Source organism: Indicator indicator, chromosome 8, assembly GCF_027791375.1.
Source record: "Indicator indicator isolate 239-I01 chromosome 8, UM_Iind_1.1, whole genome shotgun sequence".
In the NCBI taxonomy this organism is placed as follows: Eukaryota; Metazoa; Chordata; class Aves; order Piciformes; family Indicatoridae; genus Indicator; species Indicator indicator.
The window spans coordinates 31,605,981-31,627,670 of NC_072017.1; the positions used below are offsets into that span (position 1 = coordinate 31,605,981).

A 21,690-nucleotide genomic window follows, 5' to 3' on the forward strand; every position below is an offset into this window, starting at 1 on the left:
AAGAGATGGGGCTACATCTATCCAGGCAGATATTCCCAGAAGATTAAAGTACAAACCTCAAGCATCAATATTTTCACACTGAAAAGGAATTTTACATTTATAGAGATAGAGAAAAAAAGTTGGCTTTTTTTCTTAAAAAAAAAAAAGATACCCACATATGTTTTGTTGATAAGATCAATTCTCTCCATCAATAGCTCAGAAGATTAAAATCTTACAACACTGTCCCAAAAAAGGACCTGCCCTGAGGTACTGAATTCCAGCTTAACAGTGCAACAACTGCATACTGCAAAAAGAGGTAAGAGGATAAGAGCAACACTACAACATTTCCTCAATACAGGAAGGACATGGACCTGATGGAGAGGGTCCAGAGGAGGGACACAAAAATGCTCAGGGGGTTGGAGCAGCTCTGCTTTGAGGACAGGCTGAGGCAGCTGGGGGTGTTCAGCCTGGAGAAGAGAAGGCTCCAGGGAGACCTAAGAGCAGCCTGCCAGGACCTGAAGGGGGCTCCAGGAAGGCTGCACGGACAGGATGAGGGACAATGGCTTCAAACTAGAGCAGAGCAGATTGAGATTGGATGTGAGGAACAAGTTCTGCACCATGAGAGTGGTGGAACAGTGCAAGAGGTTGCCCAGGGAGGTGGTTGAGGCTCCTTCCCTGGAGATATTCAAGTTGAGGCTCAGTGAGGCCCTGGGCAACCTGATCTAGTTGGGGATGTCCCTGCTGACCGCAGGGAGGTTGGACTGGATGAGCTTTGGAGGTCCCTTCTGGCCTGAACCATTCTATGGTCTATGATAGTAAAATCCCACCTGAAGTGTAATGTGCAAAGACTTCTCATGCCCAAATGCTCCTAAACCCTGCAGGTGCAGTGATGGAGATTGAGTGGCTGATTAAAAGTCTGTTCCTAGTCAGGCTTTGAGGATGTCCTGCAAGCATCTCTGCTGGCCAGCCCTGTTATGGCTGCCAATCACTGCCTAGCACATCCTTGTGAAAAAACAGCAAGTTGGCTGGGAAAGGTTGTCTCCTCCAAGCAACTGAGTCTTTCTTTCCATCTGGTAACTGTGAGACTGCAGACTGAACATTGCAGGGTGCTGAGCAGCAGTGGACTTCAGCAGGAGTCAACTCATGGAGACAATTCACATACTCCAAACCACACTTCTGCTTCAGAGTTTGGTGGTGGTTTTTTGTTTTTTTCTTTTTTTGCAGTGCCAAGGCTTGGGTTCTCAGCATGTACAGGATTACACCTGACCTGCCCAACAGCAAAATGATTTAATTTACAAATTGAGCATGCTTTCAAAAGAGAGTCATACAAGCCACTGCTACAATGACTTTTGCTCAGAGCCAGTTGCCAAAATATGACAGCTGGAAAGTGGAGAGAACAGATTGCATCCATAGCTGACAAAAGCTGTAATTTAATCAGCATTCAGTGGCAGTTTTCACAGCTTAGGACACTGACAGACATGTCCTAGCAGTCTGGGTTTGGCACCTCTAGACTCCACTGTTCTCAGGTAGCTGCCACCATCACTGCCTGCAGCCAAGCCTGCTGGGCTGAGTGAGCCTCCACTGCTCTTTCGATCCCTGCTTAGAAAGAAGAGATTCATCCATGGAGTTGGCTCTGAGCTCCAACATGGAAATGCAACCAGGGGTTCTCTGCTGCTGCCAACCTTCTTCAGCCAGTGATTACCACTGACAGAGGGGTGGAGGCCAGTTCACATACAGAAGTGTGAAGCATGACACAAACTAACCCTCAGTTTAATGAGCTGCCAACATTGCAGGCAGCACTGAAGAAATTGCCAGCATGCATGAGCAAGTTGGAGACCACCCCACTAGCCTACTTCTCCATATCTTTCAATATGCCAAGCTGAGTCTAGAACCACAGAGGTAGACATCTCCATGCCTTTCAATATGCCAAGCTGAGTCTGGAACCACAGAGAAGAGGTTGTGGAGTCTTCTTCTCTGGAGACTTTCCAGTCCCACTTGGATGCATTCCTATGCAGACTACCCTAAGTGCTCCTGCTCTGGCAGGGGGATTGGACCTGATGATCTCTTGAGGTCCCCTCCAACCTCTGATATACTGTGAGACACATCTCCATGGCCTTCAATATGCCAAGCTAAGTCTAAAACCAGAGAGAAGAGGTTGTGGAGTTTCCTTCTCTGGAGACTTTCCAACCCCACCTGGATGCATTCCTGTACAGGCTACCCTAAGTGATGCTGCTCTGGCAGGGGGGTTGGACCTGATGATCTCTTGAGGTCCCTCCCAACCTCTGATATACTGTGAGATATATCTCCATGTCTTGCAATATGCCAAGCTAAGCCTAGAACCAGAGAGAAGAGGTAGACATCTCCAGGTCTTTGAATATGCCAAGCTAAGCCCAGAACCAGAGAGAAGAGGTAGACATCTCCAGGTCTTTGAATATGCCAAGCTAAGCCCAGAACCACAGAGAAGAGGTAGACATCTCCAGGTCTTTGAATATGCCAAGCTAAGCCCAGAACCACAGAGAAGAGGTAGACATCACTGGCAAGGGAACCTCAACCTCTCCTAAAAAAAAAAAAAAAAAAAAACAAAAAAAAACCACCCCAAAAAGCCAAATAACTTTGGCCTCTTACTTCAGAGCAAAGAAAGAAAAGTTTCACTTGCTAGCTGAGCTGCACTGCACTTGGAACTATGCCTGGTTTGTCACTTCTAAGACAAGGAAAAAAAAAAAAACCCCACCCAAAAGCTGTAAGAGCAGATGTGTTATAAACTTGAAGATTAATCTGGTCTGTCTGGTGGAGGAAATGTTTGCACAGCTAAGCTGCCTTTATTTTTTTTTTTTCCCCTCCTTAAAGGCTTCTATACAAAAGTGTTCTAGAGCTAGAGTTTCAAGTTTCCATAATGTGATAGAGTAGTTTTTAATACCAAAAACATCTTTGTATCTGCTTCATCCCCTCCACCAATCCCCCCCCCATTTACAGCAGTTTGTCTTTGCTCTACAGAATTCGTTTTGAAAAACCTCAAGGGCTGTTACCCACCAAAGATCACACTGAACAGAGACAGCCATCATTTTCCCCACAACACCAGCATGAGCAGAGGGCTGGAGCTCCTCTCCTATGGAGACAGACTGAGAGAGTTGGGGCTGTTCAGTCTGGAGAAGAGAAGGCTCTGAGGAGACCTTCTTGTGGCCTTCCAGCATCTGAAGAGGGCTGCAAGAAAGCTGGGGAGGGACTTTTGAGGGTGTCAGGGAGTGATAGGACTGGGGGGAATGGAGCAAAACTAGAAATGGGGAGATTCAGATTGGATGTTAGGAAGAAATTCTTCCCCATGAGGGTGGTGAGACACTGGAAGAGGTTGCCCAGGGAGGTGGTGGAAGCCTCATCCCTGGAGGTTTTTTATGGCCAGGCTGGATGTGGCTGTGAGCAACCTGCTGTAGTGTGAGGTGTCCCTGCCCATGGCAGGGGGGATGAAACTGGCTGATCCTTGAGGTCCCTTCCAAACCTGACAGTTCTATGATTCTACAACTCATAAGCACAAAACCTTTACAAGCAAAGAGTTTTACCCTCCTGAAACTGCTACCCTCTAGATTAAACCAGGACTAGCATCCTGGCGTCATCATTCAAGGCTTCACCAGAACCATGAAATAATTGACACAAGATAGCTCTTTCTGTTGCCTTCTAATGGTTAAGTACTTCACAGTGTTCAATCACTTGCTAGGAGAAGAACTAGATAACAGATTAGGTCATCCCTTAATATAGGCCAGGGTAAGCCAAGCCTCTTTCATATCCAGTTAACATGCAAACCATTTGACCTTTCCAACAGGACCACTAAAGACCTGGCAAGAGCCACTTTTCAGCCTCTGAGGCTTCACACAAGGCATTAGATGTTACTTCAGGGCTTTTGTTACAGGCACAGCTGACAGCCATTGTGAGAGCTCACATGGCTCTCAAAACTGTAGGAGAGCTCAGATACTTCCAAATGCTTCCAACTGCCAGATATCATTTTCTCTTGCTTTTACTTTTACAAAGCTTAGCTGCTTAGAACTGAGCTTTCTAATGCAAGACTAACTCAGAATGAGAGAGAAACTGTATCACAGTCTCACAGTATATCAGAGGCTGGAAGGGACTTCCAGAGATCATCAGGTCCAACCCCCCTGCCAGAGCAGCATCACCGAGGGGAGTCTGCACAGGAATGCATCCAGGTGGGGTTGGGAAAGTCTCCAGAGAAGGAGACTCCACAACCTCTCTGGGCAGCCTGGTCCAGGGCTCTCCCCAGGTCAAGAGAGACAGAGACCTGCTGCAGAGAGTCCAGGGGAGAGCCAGGAGGATGCTTAGGGGACTTGAGCATCTCCCCTGGGAAGAGAGCCTGAGAGCCCTGGGGCTGTTTAGTCTGGAGAAGAGAAGGCTGAGAGGGATCTGATCAATGTCTATCAATAGCTGAGGGGTGGGGGTCAAGGGGAGGGGGCCAGGCTCTTTTGGGTGGTACACAGTGATAAACCAAGGAACAAGGGGTTCAAACTTGAACAGAGAAGGTTTCAGTTCAACATGAGGAGGAACTTCTTTCCAGTGAGGGTGACAGAGCCCTGGAGCAGGCTGCCCAGAGAGGCTGTGGAGTCTCCTTCTCTGGAGACTTTCCAAACCCACCTGGATGCATTCCTGTGCAGACTCCCCTGGGTGATGCTGCTTTGGCAGGGGTTTGGACCAATGATCTCTTGAGGTCCCTTCCTACCTCTGATAATACTGTGAGACTGTGATGGCTAAGTCTCACAGCATTCCAGCGTTAGGTGATCAAGAAATGCTCCTTGAAGGAGGAGCAAGAATAAAAGAAGAGCTTGACAGGGCTCTGGGCAACCTGATCTAGTGCCTGCTTACTGCAGAGGGGATTGGACTAGATGACCCTTGGAGGTCCCTTCCAACCCAGACCATTCTGTGACTAAGAATCTCCTTGTGCTCTGCAGCTGCTAACTATACAGCAAAACTCCTGAGTGTATTCCACCCTTGCTCAGCTGCCTTGATGGTGTGCATCACAACAGAGTCTTCAATTTCTAACAGGGCGTTTTGTCCCTCTACTACCTCTCTCCACATGTGATGGGAACTGCACTGGTGTCTCAGTGACAGAGGATGGAAAGCTGCAATGTGGCAGGACACATCAACCAACAGCATTGATTGAGAGCAGAGTGATGAATGAAGCAGGGAAATGGAAAAATGAGGATGGGAATGCCCCTGGTCAGGGTTACACAAGTCATTCAAATCAGACTTCTTCCAGCCTGTCCAGTAAGGGTGGCCTCCACTCCCCACCTTCAAACCTCAGGTCTGCTTTGAAGTGCTTAGCACACACAGCTGGCGGGGGTTTGAGTACACTCAGTCACAGGGTAGCACCTGCCCCTCCTCACAGCTGTACGAAACCTGACACTACCCACAGTTTATTTCTCTCTCTCCCTCTGCTGCCTCTTTCTACTTCTCCCTGGACTTCATTTCCATCTATGTCTAGTGTTAAGCAAGTCATTAGAGAGGCTGTTCTTACAGCACAAACACAGCACAAGATAGGAAGGACATGGGACTGATGGAGAGGGTCCAGAGGAGGGACACAAAAATGCTCAGGGGGTTGGAGAAGTTTTGCTACAAGGACAGGCTGAGGGAGCTGGGGGCGTGCAGCCTGCAGAAGAGAAGGCTCCAGGGAGACCTAAGAGCAGCCTGCCAGGACCTGAAGGGGGCTCCAGGAAGGCTGCAGAGAGACTGTTTGCAAAGGGCTGCACGGACAGGATGAGGGACAATGGCTTCAAACTAGAGCAGAGCAGATTGAGATTGGATGTGAGGAACAAGTTCTGCACCATGAGAGTGGTGGAACACTGGAAGAGGTTTCCCAGGGAGGTGGTTGAGGCTCCTTCCCTGGAGATATTCAAGGTGAGGCTGGATGAGGCCCTGGGCAACCTGATCTAGTTGGGGATGTCCCTGCTGACTGCAGGGAGGTTGGACTGGATGAGCTTTGGAGGTCCCTTCTGGCCTGGACCATTCTATGATTATCCTAATGCCTCTCTTTTAAGAGGGTAAGACTCAATTGCCACAGCACTACCAGCATGAGCATGCTCCTGAAAGAAAACCCTTTCAAGATTGTTTCCTGGAAGTAAACATAGTCACGAGACCATAATAGTCCCAGTCTAGACCCATACAGCCCACCACCACCCACCCACACACATACAGCAGTAGCTTGTTTGCATTTAAAACAGGCTTGTGACACTCAACCTCTTACCCTTCAGCACCACACGTAAGGGCAGCAGGACAGCATAAAAACCTTCATACAAGCAAGCCTGAAGTCAATGTGGGAGCTGAAGCTGCTGGCACCTCAAAGGACTCTATGCCCAAAGTTCATAGACTTTGCTTTCTACTCTTGTCAACTCCTTTTTAGAAAAGGGACTTCCCCTTTCCACAAATTCAGATTAAGGACATCTTACATTAAGAAAACCTGAACAGACACTTCTGTTATATTTTTCCTTAATCTTACAGCCCTGAGGATTTGAGCCATTCAATGACTCATGTGATAGCAGCCTTAGCCCTGGGCACCCCTTCTTATAAAGTCCCTCTTCTTATAAAGGCCACCTGTGGAAGTGAACATATCACAGTATCAGGGTGCATTAGAGGTTGGGAGGGACCTCCAGAGATCATCCAGTCCCCTGTCAAACAGCATCACCCAGGGGAGTCTGCACAGGAATGCATCCAGGTGGGGTTGGAAAGTCTCCAGAGAAGGAGACTCCACAACCTCTCTGGGCAGCCTGCTCCAGGGCTCTGTCACCCTCACTGCAAAGAAGTTTCTCCTCATGTTGAGCTGAAACCTTCTCTGGTCAAGTTTGAACCCCTTGTTCCTTGGCTTATTGCTGTGCACCACCCAAAAGAGCCTGGCCCCCTCCACTTGACCCCCACCCCTCAGCTATTGATAGACATTGATCAGATCCCCTCTCAGCCTTCTCTTCTCCACACTAAACAGCCCCAGGGCTCTCAGGCTCTCTTCCCAGGGGAGATGCTCAAGTCCCCTAAGCATCCTGCTCTCCCTTGGACTCTCTCCAGCAGGTCTCTGTCTCTCTTGACCTGGGGAGCCCCAAACTGGACACAGGATTGCAGCTGTGGTCTCAGCAGGGCAGAGCAGAGGGGGAGCAGAACCTCCCTAGCCCTGCTGGCCACACTTTTCTTGCTGCCCCCCAGGCTCCCATTGGCTCTCTTGGCCACAAGGGCACATTGCTGTCCCATGCAGAACTTGCTGCCCACCAGCACTCCAAGGTCTTTCTCTGTGGAGCTGCTTTCCAGCAGGGCAGCCTCTAACCTGTCCTGGTGCCTGCTGTTATTCCTCCCCAGCTGCAGGACCCTGCCCTTGTCCTTCTTGACCTTCCTGAGGTGTTCCTGCCCCCAGCTCTCAGCCTGTCCAGCTCTGGTTGGATGTCAGCACACCTGACAGGTGTCAGCCTCTCCCCCAGTTTGGTATCATCAGAACTTGCTGAGGGTACTCTCCATGCCCTCAGCCAGGTCATTGATAAAGATATTGAACCAAACTGGACCCACTGCTATATTTTCATTTCTCAGATTTGTTAAAAAAAAAAAAAAAAAAAGCATAGCCCTTTTTTTTTTTTCAGTTGCTTTTTGTCCACCGGCAAGAGGAATATCACCTTTTCCACATTTCCACTGCTTCAGACACAAAAGAGTCTGAGTCTATTTTTTCTTTCACACTTTCCCTTATGAAATTTATTCTTAAAAAGTCCAAACAAATGGGGAAGAGGGGAGGGGGGGAAGCCAACAATGTTATCTCCTGGCTCAATACCAAAGCCAAACAAACCAACCTTTCAACACCACGTCTCTCCTCACAATGCCTTCTGATAGCCAGCAGCCAATGAATGATGAGAAAAAACACAGCTAGACTAAAAATAGCATCTCAGAATGGTGAGGAAGTTGACAGAAGTTGTCAGACCTCCAGGGCCAGATACTAACAAAAAACAAAAAAAAAAAAAACAAAAAAAAAACCAAAAAAACCCATGTCTAACTTCTTTTTGCAGTTACTATTCACTAAATGGCTCTGCTTTTTGGCCTCTGGAAGGACTGCCAATTTTTCATCTGCTCTAAACATCTAATCAAGAGTTTTTTGGGGGATTTGGTTTAGGTTTTTCTCCCCCTCACACTACATCTGTCTCTGAGAAGTGGACATCACAAAAAAATATTTTAGTTTTGCCATCATTCAATATTTAGCTTATACTACTCCTCCTGTAACTTAACTGTCACCTAGAAAGGAAAAAAAAAAAAAAAAAAAAAAAAGAGTTACCAGCAGTTTTTTAATGTAAAAAAGAATCTGTACCCATCAGACATCCCTCAGCTTACAAGCTCTCTGGTTCCTTTTTTCCCTTCCCCTCAATACAGCCAGCTTCACTTCTGGAGGAATGACTTCAGTAGACACAGTATTTTAAAATATGGTAGATTCCTACTTGGTCTGAGAAGGTTGTCTGAGAAATAAGGTCATGAACAGACAGGATGCAGACAGTTTTCTTCTGCTTCTTCTCCCTTGCCTTCCCTTCTTCCCAACCTCACTCAATCAATGGCCTATTTTGCTTTAAACTGCATAGCAGGGTAGACAAGGGAAGGAAATGATCAGAAGACACACAGCCCTTTCTCCCAGTTTTCAGCACAAGGAAGTTTAATATTTTTATCAATGACAGTGAGATTGAGGCACCATCAGCAAGTGTGCAGATGACACCCAGCTAAGTGGTGTTGTGGATACACCAGAGGGACAGGATGGCATCCAGGGGGACCTGGACAGGATGGAGAGGTGGTGCCCAGGTGAACCTCATGAGGTTCAACAAGAGCAAGTGCAGGGTTCTGCACCTGGGCCAGAGCAATCCTCACTGTCAATACAGGCTGGGGGAGGAGGGGAGAGAAAGCAGCCCTGAGGAAAAGGACTTGGGGGTGCTGCTGGATGAGAAGCTGGCCAGGAGCAGGCAGTGTGAGCTTGCAGCACAGAAGGCAAATCCCAGCCTGGGCTGCATCCAAAGCAGCATTGCCAGCAGAGCCAGAGAGGTGATTCTGCCACTTTGCTCTGCTCTGCTGAGACCTCACCTGCAGTGCTGTGTGCAGCTCTGGAGTCCCCTCCTTTGACATTGACCTGATGGAGCAGATCCAGAGGAGGGACACAAAAATGCTCAGGGGGTTGGAGCAGCTCTGCTCTGAGGACAGGCTGAGGGAGCTGGGGGTGTTCAGCCTGGAGAAGAGGAGGCTCCAGGGAGACCTAAGAGCAGCCTGCCAGGACCTGAAGGGGGCTAAAAGAGAGTTGGAGAGAGACTGTTTGCAAAGGGCTGCATGGACAGGACCAGGGACAATGGCTTCAAACTAGAGCAGAGCAGATTGAGATTGGATGTGAGGAACAAGTTCTGCACCATGTGGATGGTGGAACAGTGGAAGAGGTTGCCCAGGGAGGTGGTTGAGGCTCCTTCCCTGGAGATATTCAAGGTGAGGCTGGATGAGGCCCTGGGCAACTTGATCTAGTTGGGGATGTCCCTGCTGACTGCGGGGCAGTCGGACTGGATGAGCTTTGGAGGCCCCTTCTGGTCTGGACCATTCTGTGGTAAAAGAGGCAATTGGGCAATCATGTCTGCATCAACTGATGCCTCTTTCCCATCTAAAGGAAGACATTGCTTGCAAGCAACTATGCAAATCCTGAAGCACTAAGCAGTACTTTCAGGATTCTCAGGCAACTTGCTCACATTAAGCCACTTGGGCAGCTGGGAGCTTTAGAGCTGTCCACATTCCACTTACTTCCCAAAGGGAAAAAAAAAAAACTGCTGCTGCTTCAGGAATGGAAAGGATACAGACTCTGGCACTGGGAGCTCATTTGTCATCCTCAGCAAAGTACATCTCATAAACAGAATGAAAACAAAGCCAGAAGTGTTCCTCTGGGCTGGGTCTTGGCTGATCCCAGCCATTTCCTAAGCCCTGGTAGCTCCTGCAACACGCAGGAGCAGACAGCAAACGTAGCAACCTCAGCCACTCTCTCTCCCCCTGTGCCAGGAAGCCCAAAGTAGTGGAATGCACCTTTCAATATTGATACATCTGTTTAATAGATCTATTTCAAAAACAGCTGCATCTGGGGCAAAGCCTCCCAACGTGGCAGCAAAGCAAAGCAGCAGAGCCACGCCAGCGACTGCCGGCTCTCGGCAGCTTGCAGGAAGAAGCACAAAGTCACCCACAGGGTAAGCACTGGCCAGCAGTTTCTCTGCTGCTTCTCCCCAACCCCACATGCCTGATTGAAAAGACCACTTCCCTAGGCCCCCACGGCAGTAACTTCTTTCATACTCACACCAGACTTGATTTCACTGGAAATCATAGAATCAGTCAGGGTTGGAAGGGACCACAAGGCTCAGCCAGTTCCAACCCCCCTGCCATGGGCAGGGACACCTCACACTACAGCAGGATGCCAGAGCCTCATCCAGCCTGGCTGCAAAAACCTCCAGGGATGAGGCTTCCACCACCTCCCTGGACAACCCATTCCAGGCTCTCACCACTCTCATGGGGAAGAACTTCTTCCTAACATCCAATCTGCATCTCCCCACTTCCAGCTTTGTTCCATTCCCCCCAGTCCTGTCACTACCTGACACCCTCAAAAGTCCCTCCCCAGCTTTCTTGGAGCCCCCTTCAGATCCTGGAAGGCCACAAGAAGGTCTCCTCAGAGCCTTCTCTTCTCCAGACTGAACAGCCCCAACTCTCTCAGTCTGTCTCCAGAGCAGAGCAGCTCCAGCCCTCTGCTCATCCTCATGGCCCTTCTCTGGACACCTTCCAGCACCTCCAGATCCTTCTTGGAACAGAGGCTCCAGAACTGGACACAGAGCTCCAGGTGTGGTCTCAGCAGAGTGGAGCAGAGGGGGAGAATCCCCTCCCTGGCCCTGCTGGCCACACTTCTCTTGCTGCAGCCCAGGCTCTGCTTGGCTCTCTGGGCTGCAAGTGCTCACTGCTGGCTCCTGTTGAGCTTCTCATCCCCCAGCACCCCCAAGGCCTTTTCTTCAGGGCTGCTCTCCAGCCAGTCCCTGCCCAGCCTATATCAGTGGCTGGGATTGCCCTGACCCAGCTGCAGGACCTTGCACTTGGTCTTGTTGAACCTCATGAGGTTGGCTTGTGCTCACCTGTGCAGCCTGTCCAGGTCCCTCTGGATGGATCCCTTCCCTCCATCTGTCTGCTGCACCACACAGCTTGGTGCCATCAGCAACCTTGCTGCGGGTGCACTCAATGCCTCTGTCCATGTCACCAACAAAGATGTTGAACAAGCCTGGTCCCAGGACTGATCCCTGAGGGACTCTGCTTGTCAAAGGCCTCCACTGGGACATGGAGCCATTGACAGCCACTCTTTGGGTGCAGCCATCAAGCCAGTTCTTTATCCATCTCGTGGTCCATCCATCAAACCCACGTTTCACATGACACATAGGGCTCAACAAAGCACAAGGGCAAAAGGCTCAGCTAGACTCTACCCAAAGCTGACATGCTCCAGGCCCATTCAAAGCATCATTTTCCTTTATTCTCACCAAACTAACATGGTTTTCACAGATATTAATGACTTGGAAAATAGCTTGCTTGCTTCTCAATGTTCAAAATGCCAAATTCCTCAAAAAGCAAACACTGTGCAAAACCAGTCCCAAATGCTCCATCCATGTGGACAACTCACTAGATGGGGACCTGGACTGGAAGGAAGGAAAGTGGGACACAGGAAATAACTCCTCTGCCAGTGACCTCATTACACAAGTACCACTACGGAATGAACCAGCTGGAAGCCTTACAGTACAGTTACATGACCTGAGCCATCTTAATGCTTGGCTTTCAATAAAAGATGCAGATCTGATGACACCAAACTGAGTGGAATGGCTGACACACCAGAGGGTTGTGCTGCCATTCAGGGAGGCTGCAGAGCTGGGCAGGGAGAAATTGAATTAAATTCAACAAGGGCAAGAGTAGTGTCTTGTGCCTGGGAAAGAACAATTCCATGGAGCAGGAGAGGTTGGGGAGTGACCTGTTGGAGAGCAGTGAAGGGGAAAAGGACCTGGGGGTCCTACAGTGGATGGGAGGTTGACCATGAGCCAGCAATGTGCTCTGGTGGCCAAGAAGGCCAATGGCATCCTGGGGGGGATTAGAAGGGCTGTGGTTAGTAGGTCAAGAGAGGTTCTCCTCCTCCTCTACTCTGCCTTGCTGAGGCTGCATCTGGAATATTGTGCCCAGTTCTGGGTTCCTCAGTTCAAGAAGGACCTCAGGGAACTGCTTGAAAGAGTCCAGCACAGAGCCACAAAGATGCTGAAGGGAGTGGAACATCTTCCTTATGAGGAGAACCTGAGGGAGCTGAGGGCTCTGGAGCTTGGAGAGGAGGAGCCTGAGAGGTGACCTCATTGCTGTTGCTAAAGATGTGCAGGGGGAGTGCCCAGAGGCTGGAGCCAGGCTCTGCTGGGTGATGCCCAATGCCAGCACAAGGGGCAGTGGTGGAAGATGAGGCATAGGAAGTTCCATGGAAACAGGAGGAAAAACGTTTTCGCTGTGAGGGTGACAGAACACTGGAAGAGGCTGCCCAGGGGGGTTGTGGAGTCTCCCTCTCTGGAGAGATTCAAACCCCCACCTGGCTGTGTTCCTGTGTGATCTGCTCTAGGTGCTCCTGCTCTGGCAGGGGGGTTAGACTGGATGAGCTTTGGAGGTCCCCTCCACTCCCTAACATTCTGTGATTCCGTGATTATTGGGGGAAGAAAAAAAAAAGAAAAAAAAAAAGTTTGTCAACTGCATTCTATACAGAGCTGAATGACTTACTACATGTTTTCTCCAAGAACCCATCCAAGCTCTTAATTTGTTCATTGTTTAGAAGAATTAGCTTTTCAGATAAACATCTTTAGAAACCAGTGTGTTTTCCATGCTCCATAAACTGCACTTCAGTTGAACTTAATTTCAAGGAGTTTCAAGGAAGAAATTAGTCCTCAGCAGAGCAGCCAGATTCATCCTGAGCATCTAGAGGACAAATTAAAAAAAAAAAAAAAAAACAAAAACAAACCCAAACCAAACTGATAAAAGTCCTCCTTGCCCAAGGACACAAATCTGCTGTCTCATTACCATTTTGCTAAAATAATTTCATTAGCAGTCCTTGTAGGCAGGAAGGCATTTGTGCCTCATCAGGAAAAGCAGGGCTGGGGAGGTAAATGGTACATGCTGTTCTAAGCACACCAGGAACACGGCATGGAACTCTTCCAGCTATCAGGCCAAAGCTGGATTGGCATACCAGAGCTAAGCACTTTTTTTTTTTTTTGATCCAAAGGGGGAAGGACAAACAACAACAACAACACCACAACCAAGCAAAAACCAAACAAACAAAATCACAACACCAACAAAACCAACGCCCCATTCACTTAACTGCAAATAAGCAGCAGCATTGAGGTATAATAGATTGGATATTCATGTCCTAAAACCACCCCTGGTCCCCATCTTTCACTTTCTTCTGTTATTGGAGGTGCTGACATTTGCCATTAGGGAATCTCTTAAGTGAGGCTTTTATACTTAGCTATTCAGACCAATTCCCCTAGGGCTACTCCATGTGACAGAGTATTTGATTCCTGCAATAAAGTAGCAGTCTAGGCTGATTTCAACATAGGTTTCCCCTTTAGAAACTTCTAGATGGGAAGCCTACTTGCAGTTAGACTGCATTCTGGATCTTCAGGGCAGCAGAGGCTGCTTAAAAAAAAAAAAAAAAAGTCACCACCCTTTCCTAAAACTCTTTGTTTACTGTGGTTTCCTGCCTACAGCACTTAATTGCTCATCAGTACCATGCCCAAGTACCCTACACAGCCAAAAGCCTCTGCTTGTGCAATTCCTTATCGTGGGAGCACATCTTCCATCACATCAGAAGGGCAGTATCTGCACTCACCAGCTCAAATTTCTATTAGTGTAGGGTACCCAGCTACTGAAGAAGCAACTGAATTCCAGTTTTGCTTGAAACCGCTTGGAGTCTGCAAACCAACTGCTTCTCTTTTTCAGCTCCGATAGGAGCTGTGTTCATCTGCGTGCAGGCATTTCTACGGCTCTTGGGTCCATGTTAGCCACATGGAATTCTCTTTTGCAGAGCCAAACTTCACCAGCATGGAATTCTCTTTTGCAGAGCCAAACCATATTTTAACTCCACCAGCCTAATCCACAGGCAGATAGGATAAGCCAAGTCTAAATGAGCCAGCAAGGGCCGAACCGCCAGTTAAGATTAGCTAAAAATATTCCTGTGATGCATCAACCTAAATAGAAACCTGCTCCATCTCCCAGGGCAGTATCAGTTCTGCAGTCCCAACAGGTGTAAAAAATAATTCATCTTTGTCACCAAACCTGATGAATATGCAAGAGGAGGAGGAGAAGGGATCTGAGAGGGGATCTGATCAACGTCTATAAATAGCTGAGGGGTGGGTGTCAAGTGGAGGGGGCCAGGCTCTTTTGGGTGGTGCACAGTGATAAGACCAGGAACAATGGGTTCAAACTTGAACATAGAAGATTCCACCTCAATATGAGGAGAAACTTCTTTCCAGTGAGGGTGACAGAGCACTGGAACAGGCTCCCCAGGGAGGTTGTGGAGTCTCCTTCTCTGGAGACCTTCCAAACCCACCTGGATGTGCTCCTGTGCAGACTACCCCAAGTGACCCTGCTCTGGCAGGGAGGTTGGACTCAACGATCTCTTGAGGTCCCTGCCTACCTCTGATATACTGTGAGAAGAGGTGTCACAAAGAAGAGGCTCCAAATGCTGAGAGTCAGTTTTATAGGTGCCCAAGTACAGAGCCATCAGAAGCCAGTTTCCTCATCCAGAGATTTCCAATGTTCCTCCAAACTCAGGACCCCAAAGTTTGTCCTGTATTTTCTATGCAAAATGTTTTAGCCATGCCAGGAATGCTTTGAAACTCAGCCCACACTGAAAGACAAGCCTTTCCTGAAAACAGGGGTTTGAAGCAGGAAGCTAATTAGATAGTGCTTGGGTACAAAGATCACATTTGTTTTGACTTAGTTCCTCAAATGGTTTGAATACCAGCTCAGAGCACACACTCTGTAACACTGGGGAGAACCTGGCAGGGGAGGAACTGGCCTGTTCACTTAAGCACTTGGTATTGAGGAACTATTAGTTACAACTGCCCTGGTTTAAGCACTTTTGATTATAAATAGTGGGATGTTCAAGAACAGACAGAATCACAGAACGCACAGGGTTGGAAGAGACCTCTCAAGATCCCCTAGTCCAACACCCCTGAAGGGACATCCCTAACCAGATTAGGTTGCTCACAGCTCCATCAAGCCTGACCTTGAATGCCTCTAGGGATGGGGTCTCCACCACCTTCCTGGACAACCTGTTCCAGTGTCCTACCACTCACATCTTACAGAACTTCTTCCTCATGCCCAAACTAAATCTACCCTTCCCTAGTTTAAAACCATTGCCCCCTGGCCTAGTGCTACAGACCCCTTCAGGCACTGCAAGACCACTACTAAGTCTCCCCAGAGCCCTCTCCTCTCCAGGCTGAACACCACCAACTGTCCCAGCCTGTCCTCACAGGAGAGGTGCTCCAGCCCTCCAATCAGTTTTGTGGCCCTTCTCTGGAGCCTCTCCATCAGGTGCTTATCCTTCTTGGGTTGAGTGCCCCAGAGGTGGACACAGCAGTCCAGGTAAAAATAAGTAATTCCTTAAATAAGACAGATGTTAAGCACACATATGAAGTGTTTTCCTCATGCAGTCCTTAAACTATGAAACAAACCCAACCACCCCTTTTTCCACCAGAAGATCCTCAAAGCTGCAAGGAACTGATGAATGAATGCAACATGAATGATTTTTTTTTTTGCCCTCCCTCCTGCCTATCATTTGGAGTGCACAGACTCATCCCTGCACAGAAACCTGCTCCTATCCTGCCAGGCTCCAGCTTCTGCATCTCTGTCATCTGGGTGGGAGAAGAGATTGGGCACTTTCTTTTTTTTGTTGCATACATAAATGCAGATGAAAACAACCATTTCAAATTAACACGTTCTTCCTAAAACGATTGCCTTGGGAGTCTGCAGACAACAAAGATTCCTTTTTCCAGCTTACCAACCAGCCCTCCCATGCCACAGAGCAAGTTTGAGCCCCAGCATCTGTAATTTATGGCTTTGTATACTCCTCTCTGAAGGCTGCAAGTTGGCCACAGCCTAAAATATCCCAAGAGGCAAATGCACTTACCCGGGAGACACCAGTTCAGAGCACACACTCTGTAACACTGGTGAGAAACTGGCATGGGAGGAACTGGCCTGTTCACTTGGGCACTTGGTATTGATGAACCACTGGTTACAACTGCCCTTTGGATTGTAAATAGCGGAATGTGCAAGAACAGACACCAGAAGATCCTCAAAGCTGCTAAGAACTGATGAATGAACGCAACATGAATGATTTTTTTTTTGCCCTCCCTCCTGCCTATCATTTGGAGTGCACAGACTCATCCCTGCACAGAAACCTGCTCCTATCCTGCCAGGCTCCAGCTTCTGCATCTCTTGTCATCTGGGTGGGAGAAGAGATTGGGCACTTTCTTTTTTTTGTTGCATACATAAATGCAGATGAAAACAACCATTTCAAATTAACACGTTCTTCCTAAAACGATTGCCTTGGGAGTCTGCAGACAACAAAGATTCCTTTTTCCAGCTTACCAACCAGCTCTCCCATGCCACAGAGCAAGTCTAAGCCCCAGCATCTGTAATTCATGGCTTTGTATACTCCTCTCTGAAGGCTGCAAGTTGGCCACAGCCTAAAATACCCCAAGAAGCAAACGCACTTACCCGGGAGATAGAGAGAGGCATGTTGAAATCCTTGCCTCCTTGAAGTCGGAAACCCCAAGGAGCTGGGCCGACCAAAGACACGCTGTAGTTGCTCATTGTGTCTAGTGTTCAAGGATCAAATCCAAACAACTGATGCCTGCAGAAGAGGATGAAAATTTTCATTTAAAAGATGATTAAAAAGAAAAACCCAAACAGCACTTTCTACTATCCAAAAGCGTCTGCGTTCCCTTCCACAGCACAAAACCAGCAGCCTCTCATTACTGCTTTTATTCCCCACGTAGCTTGGGATGGAAAATAAGTGGTGAACTGATAACATACACTCAGACTTCAGACTTGGAGAATTTCTGGTGCTGAAAGGTTTGACATCTAGCTCTTACTAACAAAACACTAAGGGGTGTGGGGGGGTGGGGGAAAGAGGGGGCAGACAAACCCAAAACAAAAACAAACCAAACCCACAAACCACAAGCCAACAAACACCATAGCCCATCTTATTAAAAGTGAAGTGTTCAGATGAGAGCATGAATTAACAGTGTCCCTTCAATTGAAGCCTGGCACATTTATTTCTAACAAAATTATTATCATATGCTGCCCTGTCTTCAGCTCAAAACTCGTCCTTAAACACGTTATGTCTTGACAGCCCCAAAAAACATAACAACTTTGAACTCAGTCAGCAGAAAATAAAATCCCTGGGACTTTTTTTTTCTTTCATTTTTATAGCACAGCTTCATATTGGTAGAACAATGCTACAGACAAAACAGACATTAAAACCAACCCTCAAATGAAAGCTGCGAAATAAAGTGAAATACCCACAGCCAGAACTCAGCTGCTGAGCATGTAAAAACCAAGAATCTCCTTCCCCGTGAACGTGGGCAACAAATTACCTTTAAAAGGCAGTAAGAGGCACTTAATCACCGTTTAGCATCAAAGATAAGGGCATCAGTTTCACCTCAGATAAGTTAGGTTATAATGACATCTTAGGTAGTGGATGCCATCTATTTTTGTATGGTGGAAGCCAGGCAGGAGCACACTAGGGTGGACTGGTGTAAGACTACACCGAGGCACAGACAGATTCCATACTCACATAGGGACATTTAAGGTGGACCTTGAGGCAAGCAGAAATCTGCAAACCCCACTGAGCTCTGCAGAGCCCTTGTGTTTTTTGCAGGGAGGCCACGGGATTTCAGTGGAGGCAGTGGATTTCTGCAAACGCAACCCACCCTCACGGACTATCAGAGTTGGGCTGCTGCACAGCCCCCGTGGCTGCAGGGACGTTTAGTGTCAGGCCCCGAGAGAGCTGTAAGTAACACGTTTCTGGGCTCAGTCCCCAGAATTTCAGAGTTCCACTGCTGAGACTCCTTTCTAAACCAAACAGCAAATTTTGTTCACGCTGGCAGCCGCTCAGGTAACAAGAACAGGGCTGCTGGCACTGGGCAGAACAAGATATATATTAGGAAGCAGAAGCCAGAGCTGGCAACAGAGGTGCCCGAGTATCTGGGCAGTTCCTGACGCACCCCTGCCTGTTGGCATCCAGCCACGAGCAGCTCTGATCCCAGGCACTAACACAATTCACTCTTAAAAATCTCCACAAGCACCAAGCTACAGAGGGGAAAACAAACACCGCTGAGCTTTGGTGTGGCTGAAGAGGAAGAAAAGAAACAAAAAGCCTCCACCAAGTTCGAGCTAGGACTCTTTAGACTCTTTAATACTCATCACTAAAGCAAGAATTATAAGCCCTTTAATTCCTCCGTGCACCGAATGCCTATTTCTGTCCTAGTAATACAAATTCTCTTTTGTTTCCTCTAAACGAGACCTACTAAAGTGACAGGGCACTATAAATTAAAGAGACTGCAGAAAAGCAAACTGCATCTAGTGACCAGCACAAGTGGAGTTCACAGACACAGGCAGAGGGTTTTAACAATCAGTTAAAACTGAAGCACTTAAATAGTTTGTTGTTGGGTTTAGTTTTTTTGGTTGCTTTTTCTTTTTAACTGAGTAACAGCTAGTTGCAATAACAGACCTAGAGAAAGATTAAATCATATCTGGAAGGACGCTGCTCTTTTTTCCTTTGTGGCAACAGCAAACAGGAGGGAAGTGACTGCATGCTGAAACGCCTCACACGCAGCATCGCCCATATTCCCCACCTCACCCCATCGATTCTGCCGTGTCTGCATCCCCAGGCTTATCGACAACACCAGGAACGAAAGGCAAGTAAAGGAGATCCAGTCAAGGTTTAATTTAACGCGTTTCTTAAGATACTCTAGCACAACGCTCAGGAGAAAGGATCTCAAACCCACCAAGCCGGCTTCACGTGGGGAGAAGCATTACGCAAACAAACCATCTAAAGGTGAAGTTGTGCAACGTTCACTTAGATGGTCAACAGCTCAGTGGATCTACTTCTGGAAGGGGGAACTTCAAAACCCTGGCAGACACGCTCGCCTTTCACTGCTGCCTGCCAGGGCACAAAGCCGCAGGAGCCGGGGGGCAGGAGGGGTGGCTGCGCCGGGAGAGAGAGGAACATCGGCACAAAGTCCCACACAAGCTCCTGCACGCCTCGGCACCCCCTTCGCCCAGCTCCACCGAAATCCTCTAGGTGCCCCGGAACAAGGAACCCCACGGCTACCGCAAGCTGGGAGACCAGGCAGTCCCACGGAGCGCTGGGTCTGTGTCAAAGGCGCCCGCACAGCCCCAAGCCCAAAAGAGCCCCACAGGTGCCCCAGAGCCTGGGGACCAAGCACCCCGCAGCCCCACGGGCACCCTAGCACGCTAAGCCCAGGGTAAGGAGCCCCGCAGGACAACCACCCACAGGCACTCCGAGGCGCTGCCCCGGGACCGTGAGCTGCCCACCGCGCTCCCTGCTGCCCACGGCCAGCGGGGCACCGCCGGCAGCCCCGCTCCGCCGCTTCTCAGCCCACGACATCCCGCAAGTCCCGCTTCAAAATTTACATTAAAAAAGGGAAACCAACTCAAATAAGCACCGCGAAGCTTCCAAAAACTCCGTCCAACCTGCCGACCACTTGCTGGCTGCCTTACCCTCCCCTTTCCTGCTTCCGCGCTCCCCCGCCGCACGCCGCGGTCGGCCCTGTCACTCACCCCGGCAGAGCGACACGGCGCAGGGCGCGGAGAGGCAATGGACACCCGCAGCTCGTCTGCGAGGCGGCGGCTCCGGCTCCCCGCTCTTGTTTTCACTTCCGTCTCCCGTCGCTCCTCCCCTCCCCTGCCCGGCCCGGCCCTGCCCAGCCCGCCGGCGGGACGGGACGGCACGGGGGTGAGTAGCGGAGCAGGGGTGGGAAAGGCGCAATAGCATCTTTCCCGGACGTCTCCGACTTATTTTAGGTTGGGGATTTTTTGTTGTCGGGTTGTGTTGTTGTTTTGTTTGGTTGGGGTTTTTTTGTTTTGGTTTTGTTTTTTTCTTTGTTTGTTTTCTTTTTGTTTGTTTCCTTTTTTTGACTGTTTCGTTTCTCTTTTTTTTTTTTTGTTTCTTTTTTGTTTGTTTCTTTTGTTGGTGGTGGTGGTTTTGTGTTTTTGAAGAGGGACACACACACTTCCCTCCTCTCCCCACTTGGCTTTCCATACAAATAATTCAAGGCAGACCTGTGGACTACACCGGCTAGCGATGAGGGGTTGCTGAGTCCTTGCCTGCCGCTGCAGTCCCTGAGGGAATGCCCTGCTATGCTGGGCCGGGGTGAGGGAGGGCAGGGGATGCAACAGGACTGCATCCCCACAGTGTCTCCTCACAGGCTCACAGGATGTCAGGAGTTGGATGGGACCTCCGAAGATCAAGTCCACAGAATCAACCAGGTTGGAAAAGACCTCAGAGATCATCAAGTCCAACTTATTACCTAATACCTAACACCTCCTGACAAATAAACCATGACTCCAAGTGCCACATCCAATCTTTTTTTGAACACCTCCAGGGACGGTGACTCCACCACCTCCCTGGGCAGCACATTCCAATGGCCAATTACTCTTTCTGGGAAGAACTTCTTTCTAAGATCAAGCCTAAATTTGCCCTGGTGCAGCTTGAGACTGTGTCCTCATGTTCTGGTGCTGGTTGCCTGGGAGAAGAGACCAACCCCCACCTGGCTACAACCTCCCTTCAGGTAGTTGTAGACAGCAATGAGGTCTCCCCTGAGTCTCCTCCAGGCTAAACACTCCAAGTTCCCTCAACCTCTCCTCATAGGGCTGTGCTCCAGGCCTCTCATCAACCTCGTTGCCCTTCTCTGGAAACGTTCAAGTATCTCATTATCCTTCTTAAACTGAAGAGCCCAGAACTGGGCACAGTACTCTAGGTGTGGCCTAACCAGTCCAAGCCCCCTCCCAGATCAGGACCATAGAATCTAGTGCAGGTCACACAGGAATGCATCGAAATGGGTCTTGAAAGTCTCCAGAGAAGGAGACTCCACAACCTCTAGGTAGCCCCCCCGTGTCTCATGTACAGTCTCTTCAGTACAGCTACAGGAGCATCCTGTGGTGAAGCAGGAGACTCACAAAAAAAGAGGGAGTTTGGTTTACCTCACTTGGAGTGAAGTGAGGACTGGTGTCCCTGCCCATGGCAGGGAGGTTGGAACTAGATGATCCAGGGGGCCCCTTCCAACCCTGATAATTCTATGACTGATAGGGATATACTTGCCTCAAAGTGGGGAAGAGCAGTGAAGCAGGGAGCTAAAAGACAGCGCTGACACAGGGACATCAAGTGGCTGTGAATAAATTCAGCTTAGAAATGAGAAGGGGTCCACCAGGGGGGTTCCTGGCACTTCAGCCTGTGAGCAGGAATGGGTGCAAGGACCCGGACTGGTTCTAAGGTCGATCAGATTATGCAATGCCATTTACTGCCTGCAAGCAAACCAATTGCTTACCACGGAGACTCTCAGTGTGATTATCCACAGGCTGTGGGAGAGAGCTAGGCTCACAGCTAGG

General features: G+C 48.9%; 1 protein-coding gene across 2 annotated transcripts in view; it reads right to left on the minus strand.

Moving 5' to 3' along the window:
* Positions 1 to 19,912, minus strand: part of PDLIM5 (PDZ and LIM domain 5) — a 188,203-nt gene extending 168,291 nt beyond the window's left edge. For both annotated transcript variants that reach the window (XM_054383212.1, XM_054383211.1), the window contains exons 1-2: positions 19,864 to 19,912; positions 16,774 to 16,909 (exon numbers count right to left, since the gene is read on the minus strand). In XM_054383212.1, coding sequence (XP_054239187.1) covers positions 16,774 to 16,869 — 96 coding nt within the window. In that variant the 5' untranslated portion in view covers positions 16,870 to 16,909; positions 19,864 to 19,912. The remainder of the gene's footprint in view (positions 1 to 16,773; positions 16,910 to 19,863) is intronic.
* Positions 19,913 to 21,690: the final 1,778 nt, after the last annotated feature.